Here is an 11,899-nt window from a genome sequence, read left to right as displayed (position 1 = left end):
TCCTCTTAAGCAGGACACAACATTTTACCCAGATTTTTTTTGTTGTTTAGCTTTGTATCTGTAGCAATTTGCTTTCAAGATAAAGTCTGTCCTTTATCCAGTTTCTTTTTTTTTTAGTATGAACAGCATTTTTCAATTTTGCATAGAGCTTCATAGACCTTGGACAATGCTGGACACCCCATTGTTACCACCTAAATCCTCACCAAATGAGAATAAAAATGTGTCCATGGCAACTTACTTGGTAGGGGAGTGGACTCTTATGCCAAGGGAATTGTCATCTTGACAGGACATGAGAGAAGGTTCAATTTGCTTGACTAAGATCTTCAGGCAACAGAGCAGCCACAGCTACACATGGCTTTGTGTTGTCGGGTCTTCTCCATGCTTGACTCAACCACAGACTCCTGGGCCCTCTGAATCTCATGGACAAGCAGAGCAAATGCTTCCTCTACACCTTGCCGTGTCTTGGCTGAGGTCTTGATGAAGGGGGCTCCCCACTTATGAGTCAGGATTGCTGCATCAGTGTGAGCATCTCCAGCAGTAGTCACTAGGTCACATTTATTGCCCACAAGTACCAGGGGCAAGGGCTGCTTCTGTTGCAGGCTCCAGGTAGACCATATCTGCTGCTGCTGGTCCAGAGATGAGGGGTCATCAAGAGCAAAGACACCCAGCACACCATCACCAGCTGCTAAGCACTGGTCTCGCAAGTCCCTGTAGATATCCTGCCCTGCTGTGTCCAGCACATTCAGAATGTAGCCACTATTGTCTAGGGCCACCTCCTTCCAGTAGGAATCCTGGATAGTGGGGTCATGTTCTTCCACGAAACATTGGTGGGTCATCTGGATAGTGAGAGCACTTTTACCAACACAACTTGCACCTAACACTACTATCTTGTACTCAGGAAGCTGCCTGCCAGCATCTTTGCATTGTGCCCAAGCCTCATGGCTTTCCTCTGGGGATCTGGTGCACTGTGTGTTGATGTCCAAGATACTAGACTTTGTTGGCAATGCCATTCCCCAACAGTCAGCTCAAGGAATAAATGTAAACAGCAGGCACTGTGTCCTCGGAGTGGAAGTCCGCTGTGGAGCTGCAAGTGGCTCTCTGTCCAGTTTCTTGATTGCTCTCATCTGCGGACCCCAAGAAATGCACAATCAGGAAAATCATGGATCATCTAGAATTGATTGCCGAATTCCACATTGCTAATGTCAACTACTGTTGAAGGAGGAAATCTCAACCTCCATCCTGCCTCTCCCTTTCTGCACTGTGACTCCACCAGTTTCAAAGTTGGTCAATGAACTCAATTCTTGCACAGGTTCATCTTTATTTGTAATTCCCCAGTAAAAATCAGAAAGCCTGGAGTTCATGGATTAACTGGTTTATTTTTCCTTCTCACAGAGTAGTAAAGGCCCAGACTGGAAGGAGGTGCATGATTGTCTTCCCAGCCCTGGCCAGGAGAAGCAGGATTAGGTGTGCAATGCAATCTCAGTGACACAGCATGAGGGAAGCCTGGGCAACAGATACTTTGCTCTACACAGAAATCACTAATATAGGATCACTGGAGAGAAAAGCAATGAATCTACTAAAAACCTAGAAACATTGGAGAACAGGAATAAATAGTGATAAAAGCAGCAATACACTTAAAGAAAACATTTAAAAAGATAGCAGTAAGTGTTTTTTTAATGAAAATAATGCATTTTTAATATTTCAAAAACATAGGCTGGGCAGTGGTGGCCCACAACTTTAATCCCAGCACTCAGGAGGCTGGAACTTTGTCAAGCAGCAATGTCCACCTTGTGGTCCATGCCATTTTTTAACAACATAGCTTCTCATGCTATCTCTCCCTCTCTCTCTCTCTCTCAATCTATAGATACATAAGTAATTAATATTTGTAATTCCATGCTTCTTTATGTCCCCATGGGACACTTCCTCTGCAAAGGGGGATTATTCAGAAAAGCTATACAATATCATGACAAGGAAATTTATTAAAAAAAACCTTTCTGTTATTTCTGAGTGTTTGTAAAGTGATTGCATGTTTTTGGACCATGACAGTTATGTGGAGACCAGCAGTCTACTTCATGGAGTATATTTGGCTGCAACTCATGAAACAGTAGACCCATAATTTTTTTTTTTTTTTGGTTTTTGAGGTAGGGTTTCTCTGTATTGCTTTGAAGGTTGTCCTGGAACTTGCTCTGTAGACCAGGCTGGCCTTGAATTCACAGAGATCCACCTACATCAGCCTCGCCAGTGCTGGGATTAAAGGTGTGTCCCAGCATTGCTTGGTGACCTATAAAATTCTAATTTCCCTGGCAATCTCTCTGTGGGTAAAGACTTTGGTCTTCCAAATGAGAATGTCTCCATTGAAGAAAGATTTACTTCTCACTTGACATCCTCACAGGAGAAACAGGAACTGAGAATGTGGGAATGGTTTAGAGATGAGGAAAATCCATTATTTGGCTTCATTAGAAAATTTAATTTTGCATTTTTTTCCTTCAGTCTAAGCTTGTTAGGACCCAAGGAATGGATTATTTACTGTGGATTTTCTTTATCATTCCTAATTACTCAAACTGAATAAATATATTTTAAATTCTTTTCAGTGTTGTCTTTTTGCCTTTCATATTATTTTTTCTCTTGCTCTTAAGAGAGGTATTACTGTGACTCCCTGTCTTACCTACAAATCACACTAGAGACCTTGCTATGCTAGGACATCAGAGATATCTGTCCATCTTGACTACAGAGTACCTGCATTATAGTTGGACATGCCACTAGATAAGTTTCTTCATTTGATTGGCTTGATGAGTTTCTTCATTTGATTTGTTGAGAATGAGTGACTGAGCCTTGCTTGTTAGGGTACCCAGAACACAAGCTCTGGTTATAACTCCAGTAACTGAAGAAGGTACTCCTGAAATGCAGCCTTTCTGCCTTAAAGTCCACTGTATTTCAACTATGAGAAATTATATTTCCTTATCATTGAATCTGTTGTAAATCATCAAAGGACCTGGGAAGAGTTGTGCCTTATTGTGTAGGTGGTGAAAACCCAGGCTCACAGAAATAATTCAATTTTGATTGTACTTAAGTACAACTCCTCATGTTACTCATCCCAACTTTCTAATGCCTCACTAAGTGAAGTTGAGGCCACCTGAGCCAGGCATGGTGTCAGAGGACTGTAATCATGGTACTCAGAATATGGAGGTAGGAATTTCAGGACTTCAAAGTCATACATGATGAAAATGGTCAATGATGTATGTTGGGAGAACAACAGTACAAAGGGAGCCTGTGACTGGTTCAGGACAGTGTCCATAATCTTCCCTGAAGCTCCAATACTTTAGGGCTATGGCACCAACAATGGTTAGCTAAGGTATTTACCACCCCATCTTTCCTATTTCTTATTTAATTTCATGAATGTTATTTAAATTAAACACAGACTCATTTGACATATCCATCTCAGTTCCCTCTCCCTCCCATCCTCCCATGCCACCCACACTCACAACCCATCCCATCCCCCATCCACTCCCCAAGGAGGATGAGACCTGCTATAAGGGATCATCAAAATCTGTCAAGTCATTTTTGACCTGGCCTAGGCCCTCCCTCATATGTCTAGGCTTATTGAGTATCCCTCTATGTGGAATGGGTTCCCAAACATTCTTATAATAGGGATAAATACAGATCTTCTACCAGAGGCCCCATAGACTACCCAGGAGTGGTAGATGACACCCACATATAGGGACTCTGGGGTCCATGAGATTCCCCTTGCTCAGGTCAGATGTTTCTGTGAGTTTCTCCAGGTTAGTCTTGGCCCCTATGCTCATCACTCCTCCCTCTCTGCAACTGGATCACAGCTCGTTGTTAACTGTGGGTGTCTGCTGCTGCTTCCATCAGCTACTGGGTGAAGGTTCTAGGATGGCATTTAAGGTAGTCATCAATCTCATTAAAGGGAAAGGACATTTAAGGTATTCTCTTCATTGTTTCTTAGATTCTCAGCTGGGGTTATCCTTATGGATTTACCCTAGTGCTAGATTTCTATTTAAACCTGTAATGGTTCCCTCTATTATGGTGTCTCTTAACTTGCTCTCCTCTGTTCTTCCCCTGGCTCCATCTTCCTAGTACCTCATGTCCTCCTCTGTTCCCCTTCTCTTTCTCCTAGCTCCCTCTCCCCTCCCCACATGCTCACAATTAGTTCCTGAGCTCCTGTACCTTTCAACTTATCTGGGGTACAATGGCCAGTTTTTTAAGGGTGGAGTCTGAACTGAGGTGAATCCTGTTTAAGGCCTGGCCTTGACTCCCTGAGGGTGGTGTGTGGAATGGTGCTACAAAACACAGACTGGAGGCAACCCAGTCTCTCTTCACCTACACCTGACTGTTATGGTAGAAGCTTCACCCAACTTGCCTTCTCCACCTCCTCAAGGAACAGATGCCTTACAGGATGGTCTACAGGATGGCAGGTAAGGGAATACTTCTCCACTCATACCTGGTGCTGAATGTTAGCTCACGTAAACTCTAGTCGCCCACTCCACACATTGGACCCTGTAAGCAGGAAGAAGCCAGACTTAAACTGAAGTCCCTATACTCAGGGAGTCTGGGTTGTTTAGGCAGAAGCCATACTGACTTCTATATCTATGCAAAGAGGTTGGAATGTTTTGTAACTCTATCCGGCCCCACCCGTCCCGCCCCCGCCCCCCCACCTCCAGCTGCCAGTATGGGCAACACCTGGGGTCACCTCAGTGCAGAGTCCACCCAGAAAAACACTTCTATTGTCAGCTCCACCCTAAGGGGGTTGGTAAAAGCCCCCGCCTCTGATTAACCTGGTTTGCTGAAAGCAACAGAGGTGTGTTTGGAGATGAAAAAAGCCAGGAGGCCAGGCAAAAAAGGCTCAGGGGCATGGGGTTCTGAAGCCAGCCATATTCACCTGCCAGTGGCTTGAGTTGGTCTCAAGAATATCTTAAAAATATCTTAACACTTTCCCAACTGAGTTTGAAAGGACAGAAGGGATTGGCTATTTTTAGCAGAAAAAGCTTTGGAAAAATTGGAGAGCCATAGCCAGTCTTAGCATTGAACAGTACCAGTTCCGGGTACTGATGGGTATCCCACATTATGTGACTGCAGTGCAGTGCCTAAGGTGATCACAATGACTAACATGGAAGGGGAGGAGCCTTGCATAGGGAAACCTGCAGAAGCCATGGGGCAGAAAGCTCACTTGGGCTGGGAGACTGACAGGGAGAAATGAAACCCCCAGGTGGCTTCCTTGCAGTGGGAGTGGATGGTTCCAGAAATACTCCGTTGCAAGTAGAGTTCACAGTTGTTTCTGGGCTAGGGGCATGGGAGGGAAAGGTGAAAGGTTACCTGGGCGCTAATGCAGCAAGGGTCTTGCCAAAGGTCATGACCCACCCATGGGTTCAGATTCAAAACACCTGCCCCTAGTTAAAGCTGATAAAAGTGGAGTCAGAACTAGATTGAAAACAGATAGTTTAAGAAACTACTCATGCGATGTGCCAGGCATTGGTGGAGCAGGCCTTTAATCCTAACACTCAGGAGGTAGAGTCAGGCAGATCTCTCTGAGTTCGAGCCCAGTCTGGACTACACAGCAAGTGCTAGGATAGGCTGCAAAGCTACATGGACAAACCCTGTCTCAAAAAACAAATGAACAAACAAAAAAAGAAAGTACTCACGCAACAAAGCCAGTGACCAGGTTTTCGCTGGATGCCTGGTCATCCACTCAGCCAGGCAGGAGGTGAAAAAGAGGATTGAGTGAGCGTCTCCCTCACTCTTAAACCCTTGTTACATCACTCTGACCACGCCCAAGCAGGCATGGACAGAGCACCTGTGCAAGCTCCAAGAGAGGAGGTCAGCATTTCCCCCTACAGTAATGTTTCTCTCTGGTATATATTCTTTTATGTATTTGGAGTTTACAGCATTTTGAAAAGGTTTTTCCACACTGACTACATGCATAGGGTCTCTCTCCAGTGTGTGTTCTTTTACATGTTTGGAGACTACTGACATGTGAAAAGGCTTTACCACATTGATTACATTCATAGGATATCTCTCTAGTATGTGTTTCTGATGTATTTGTAAATCACTGTTCTGTGAAAAGGCTCTACCACATTGATTTCATACATAAGGTCTCATTCCATTTTGTGTTCCTTTATGACTTTTAAGCACTCCATGACTTGAGAAACCTTTATCCCATTGATTTCATTTGTTGGTATTCTCTCCAGTAAGTGTGCCTTTATGGAGTGGGAGACATGTGTGACATGCAAAGACGTCAGCATATTGAAGACTTTCATATGGTTTCTCTCCAGTATGAAAATTTTCATGTCTTTGAAGATGCCTGGAACACACAAAGGTTTAACACATTGGGTACATTCACAGAGTTTCTCTTCTGCATGGCTTAATTCCTATCTGCAAAGATAATTGGCACAGGTAAAAGCTTTACCACATGCACTATACTGATGAAGATTAGGATCTGTATTAATTTTATAAATTGGACTAATTGTCCAGATTTCTACTGGAAGGAGGTGGCCCTGGACAATGGTGGCTACATTCTGAATGTGCTGGACACAGCAGGGCAGGATATGCTCAGGGTCATGGTTGACCAGTGCTCAGCAGCTGGTGATGGTGTGCTGGGTGTCTTTGCTCTTGATGACCCCTCATCTCTGGACAGCTGCAGCAGACATGGTCCTCCTGGAGCCTGTATCAGAAGCAGTGATTGCCCCTGGTACTTGTGGGCAACAAGTGTGGCCTAGTGACTACTGCTGGAGATGCTCACATTGATGCAACTATCCTGATTCATATGTGGGGACCCCCCTTCATCAAGACCTCAGCTAAGACAAGGCAAGGTGTAGAGGAAGCCTTTGCTCTGTTGTCCATGAGATTTAGAGGCCCCAGGAGGATGTGCCTGAGGTAAGCAGCGAGAACACCTGATACCAAAAAGCTGTGTGTAGGGCTGGAGAGATGGCTCAGAGGTTAAGAGCACTGACTGCTCTTCCAGAGGTCCTGAGTTCAATTTCCAGCAACCACATGGTGGCTCACAACCATCTCTTATGAGACCCGGTGCCCTCTGCTGGTGTGCAGATATACATGGAAGCAGAATGTTGTATACATAATAAATAAATAAAATCTTAAAAAAATAGCTGTGTGTAGCTGGGGCTGCTCTGTAGCCTGAAGATCTTAGTCAAGCAAATTGTCCCTTCTCTCATGTCATGTCAAGATGACAATTCCCTTGGCATAAGAGTCCCCTCCCCCACCAAATAAGTTGCATGGACACTTTTTTATTCTCATTTGGTGAGTAGTTAGGTGGTAACAATGGGGTGTCCAGCATTTGCTGTGATCTATGAAGCTCTATGCAAAATTGAATAAATGTTGTTCATACTAAAAAAAGAAAAAGAAACTGGATAAAGGACAGACATTATTTTGAAAATAAATTGCTATAGTTACAAAAGCTAAACAAAAATAGATCTTGGTAAACTTATAGACCCTGCCTAAGAGGACAATTATTTTTCTGGGTTTAGATGTAAGTCTGAGAGAAAAATGTTTGAGAAATCCACGTTCATTCTCTTTCCTGTCTCCAAGCCCCCTATCATGACTCCTCATTGTTTTCCATTTTATGGCCTGTTTTTCTTAAACAACACTTACAGGGTAACAACAGTTAATGTTTGAATGTGGCATACAGTTGGCTGCAGTATTTCCCAGCTATGAGGAGAAGGATTGGTGTACTGCACATGGAGTGTATAAGGAATGTGCACAAAATCACCATGTGCTTTGCATGCGGTGCAGGATGTGTTCCAGGAGAATGGAAGAATATCTAATAAATAGAAGCTTTCTTGCCTAGGTGCTTGTGTGCTGGGCTGGAAGAGCAGAGCTGGAAGGACTGTGCTATCTGTGTCATTTGAACTCTGATCACCCGGAAGGCGGCTGCTAATATTCTAGGCCTATCTGGGTGGTCCTGGCCCATGAGGGACACTGGGAAAGTTTAACAATCAGGAGTACTGGTGGCTGTAGCTTACAGTTTCCTTCCAGGATTCCCCTCTCCTTCTGCCCTAGGGAGTTTTAAGGAAGAACACAATGTATACCATGGTGACTGTAGGGGGTTCAGAGCAAGTCTGTATGGCTCTCATTTCTGCTGGAATTTGTATGCACAATAAAACAGACTGCAGTTCTCTTGGTCGACATGGTGACATTGGAAGTTTTCCTTGTCCTCTGAGCCTCCCTTATGTGGATTTCCTGGATAGAAGGAGACTCTGCAGCCCTGTGTTGGGAGGATATGATGCCTATATTATCACTGTCCAGTGTGCACACACAGGTAGCCTGCATTTGGTTTGCAGTGGGAACACAGATTGGAAAACAGACAGTGTGGTTTCTATAGTTTCTCAATATTGCATTCCACTTTCAGCTTTTTGTCGTAAATATTACAAGTAACTTAGAAAATGGTAGAAATATGGTGACATTGATTGTCTTTCAGCAATACATAATTAGAATATTTTCTAATTTCTGCTACCCCCAGCCACAATAGCGTGACGTGGTGCTGTTTAATTCCAGGGGACATAAGGGATAGACGCCTTTCTCTCCTTTGAAAAACATGGGGGAAGTTGCAGCCAGGTGGAGGACAGGACCCTCCAGGTCCTTGCATGCCCCTAGACCAGCCTGGGCTGCAAGCCTCCTGATGGAGGCTCCTGGGGCTACATAAAAGCCTGTGAATGGCAGCCACTCAGAGCCTGCTTATCCTGGGTCTTGGTGTAGGAGCTGGCTTCCAGAAGGACTGGCCCTGCCCCATCCTCCCTGCAGGGTGACAGTGGCCTACAGCATGCCTTCTGGGAGAAGGCATCCTGCAATAGGCCTCTGTCAGTGGTGGGTTCAAGGATGAAAAATCCTTGGGAGAAAGATGCCTGTGGGGCACACACTGAGCTAGCCAAGGGGTGGGTGCCTCCAAATGTAAGTGTGCCCCTCTGGCCCTGCATTCCTGGAAAGCTGAGGTCCCAGCAGGTCTGTGGGCAGAAGGGGCTCAGATGGCAGCAGCAGGCCTGTGATTGCTGGAGGGAGGGGCATCATCAGTGTTGCTCAGCCACCCAGGCAATGTTGCTTAAGGTTGCCTCTTCACCATTGCCCAGTAAGTGCAGACAGCGTGAATGCAGCCTCGGTGGCACTTGCTGGCTCATGAGGCCTAAAGGGCATGAGTGAACCTTTGGAAACCTTGCTGCTCTTAGGAAAGCCATGGTCCCCTAAAGTTAACACTCACTGGCTCACTTGCCTGTCACAGCTCTCTCCAGTGCTAGCAGATGGAATTCCTGCACCATGACTGAAAAGTTGCCCACTCCTAGTCAAACAGGCTTGGCTTTGTGCTGTAAAGTTACAGCCTATGGATGCTAGGTTACTGTTATGACCCTGTAGCCAGACTTCCCTCCACCAGGTCTCCTCTGGTCATTCAGATTCAAGGGCTGGTTACAAATTGTTATTGGTTAGGGTAATGAAAAATGTTTTTCAAAACCACTGGCAGCCAAGGACAGTTTGTGCCCATCAGTGCTGCCTCCATTTCTTCCTAAGACAAGTATGCTAAATTATGCCATTCTGTATACTTTTCGAAGCATTTGACTTTACATAAAAGTCAAAGATACATTATGTTTAAAAATAATGCTTTTCCTTACACAGGAAAAAATATATATGTGTTTTAGTTATCTAAACGTAATGAGTTACTTTTATTTGTCATCATATTAAAAAATTGGTACATATTATTATTAACTAAAAAAGCGGGGATTTAGGGTAAAGGTTTTTATGTCAACTAAAATATAATAATATATAAAGGTTGTATAAAGTTTTACTGTCAGGGTCCAGGAATGCAGTGCCTGCACTGTTTGATTTGCTAACAATTAAGATGGAGAAATAAGGTTAAAAAATGGATGGTATGTAGATGTGATGGCTATGTGAAGACTTGGTATGATCAGTCTGATGCAAGAAGACCAAATGTGTTAAAACATTAGATGTAGGAGATGTCAAATGGGGGTGCACATTCGGATGTCCACAGAATACACCAAAGCATCATTGGTGTTTTTGATTTTAGCCATTCTGACAGGAGTAAGATGGTATCTCATAGTTGTTTTGATTTGCATTTCCCTGATGGCTAAGGATGTTCATCACTTTCTTATGTGTTGTTCAGCCATTTTAGATTCCTCTATTGAGAATTGTCTATTTAGTCTGTACCCCATTTTTTAATTGGCTTGTTTGGTGTTTTCAAGAATAGCTTCTTGAGTTCTTTGCATATTTTGGAGATAAGCCCTCTGTCAGATGTGGGGTGGTGAATATCTTTTCCCAGTCTGTGGGCTGTCCTTTTCTCTGAGTGACAGATTGATAACTCTTTCTTGAATACGTGGGTGGTGATGCATGGCTCTTCTTATTTGGTGGAGCGATGTGTCTGGTTAATTCCAATAAGGAAGGAGACTCTGGCATGCTAACTAGTTAAGTGACCCCGGAGTGGTCAGCATCGCCCAACTTCTTAGAGGGACAAGTGGCATTCAGCCACCTGAGACTGAGCAATAACAGGTCTTTGATGCCCTTAGGTGTCCGAGGCTGCATGCACACTACACTGACTGGCTCAGTGTGTGCCTACTCTATGCCAGCAGGAGCGAGTTACCCATTGAACCCCATTCATGATGGGGATCAGGGATTGCAATTATTCCCCATGAATGAGGAATTCCCAGTAAGTGTGGGTCATAAGCTTGCATTAATTAAGTCCCTGTCCTTTGTACACACCACCTGTCACTACTACCAATTGGGTGGTTTAGTGAGGCCCTCAGAACAGCCCTGAAGGTGTCTGCCCATGGCACTGGTTGTGTGCTGAGAAGTCGAATTTGGCTATCTAGAGGAAGTAAAAGTCCAAACAAGGTTTCTGCAGGTGAACCTGCAGAAGGATCATTAAGGAGAGAGCAGGGTTGGGGGGTGCTCTGGCACTGAGCCTACATATACCTTCTTCTCACCAGGAGGTGTGTCCCTGGTTCTGTTGTGCTCAGTGGGGGAGGAGGAGGTATGGTTGTGGTGAAGCCAGTGTGGTTTGGGTGTTGTTTCTGGTACCTGGCTATCATTTTTCAGTGCATAGGTTTAAAGAATCCGGGGTTGGAGATACCCTTTGGTCCCCAGGTTTGAGTGGGGAGGCAGATGTCCCATGGGGGTGCGTCTGGTGGCGACTCCCTGGGACTCCAGTTCCTTCAGTGGACAAGGCCATTCCCAGGTCTGGCCGTGGTTTGGGTTGGGAGCACCCACTGAGCATCCGTGGGGCTTGCCATGGGCGCCCTGATTGCCTGGTGCTTTGCTAGTCAGGGGCCCTAAGTCATTCTGTATCCTTTTCCCCAGTCCCAACCCTCTCTAGAGTTTGTGTTGTCTTTTTCTTCTAGGTCTAGCTAGCTGGCCTGAGGCGAACCCCTACTCCATAATCCCCTTCACTCCTGTGTCCATTGGAAGTGTCTGCAGTGGGGGATGGTGTTGGTGACCCTGACACTGTCAGCTCTCATTGGGTAAAGTTTGTCTCTTCCCACATCGAAAACATTGACCCTTAGAGGTGGATCACTCGGCTCCTGCATTGGTTTTGAGTGCAGCTAGCTGAGAGAATTAATGTGAATTGGAGGATATTGATCCTCAACACTTGGAATGCACTTGAGGCCCAGGGTTCCTCCAGGGGCTATGCCTGTTTGAGCATAGCTTGATGATCTATCAATCATCCCTGCCCTCAGTGCACTCTTCTGGGTTGCATGGCTGTGGGTTAGCCTTAATGACCCTGTGTGGGCCCTCCATTTCCCTCAATTCCGATGTGTGTTGGGTGCCTTGGTGGTGGGTGGTCATCCTCGTTGTCTCCCATGTGAGCCTTGACCAATGTCCACCCCTGCCTTTACATTGGCTTCTTCGCGATGCTCCCCTCCTGCCTCCC

The 11,899-nt window shown here is 45.1% G+C and overlaps 1 protein-coding gene across 1 annotated transcript; it reads right to left on the bottom strand.

Annotated features, from left to right (window-relative positions):
- Positions 1 to 323: 323 nt before the first annotated feature.
- LOC113838564 (GTPase ERas-like) lies at positions 324 to 1,010 on the bottom strand. The gene has a single exon (XM_027434187.1). It carries the CDS (start codon positions 1,008 to 1,010, stop codon positions 324 to 326), a length of 687 nt encoding a protein of 228 aa, XP_027289988.1.
- Between the last annotated feature and the right edge of the window lie 10,889 nt (positions 1,011 to 11,899).

This window comes from Cricetulus griseus, unplaced genomic scaffold (genome assembly GCF_003668045.3).
Source record: "Cricetulus griseus strain 17A/GY unplaced genomic scaffold, alternate assembly CriGri-PICRH-1.0 unplaced_scaffold_1, whole genome shotgun sequence".
NCBI classification, from domain to species: domain Eukaryota; kingdom Metazoa; phylum Chordata; class Mammalia; order Rodentia; family Cricetidae; genus Cricetulus; species Cricetulus griseus.
This window is presented reverse-complemented; position numbering and strand designations above follow the sequence as displayed.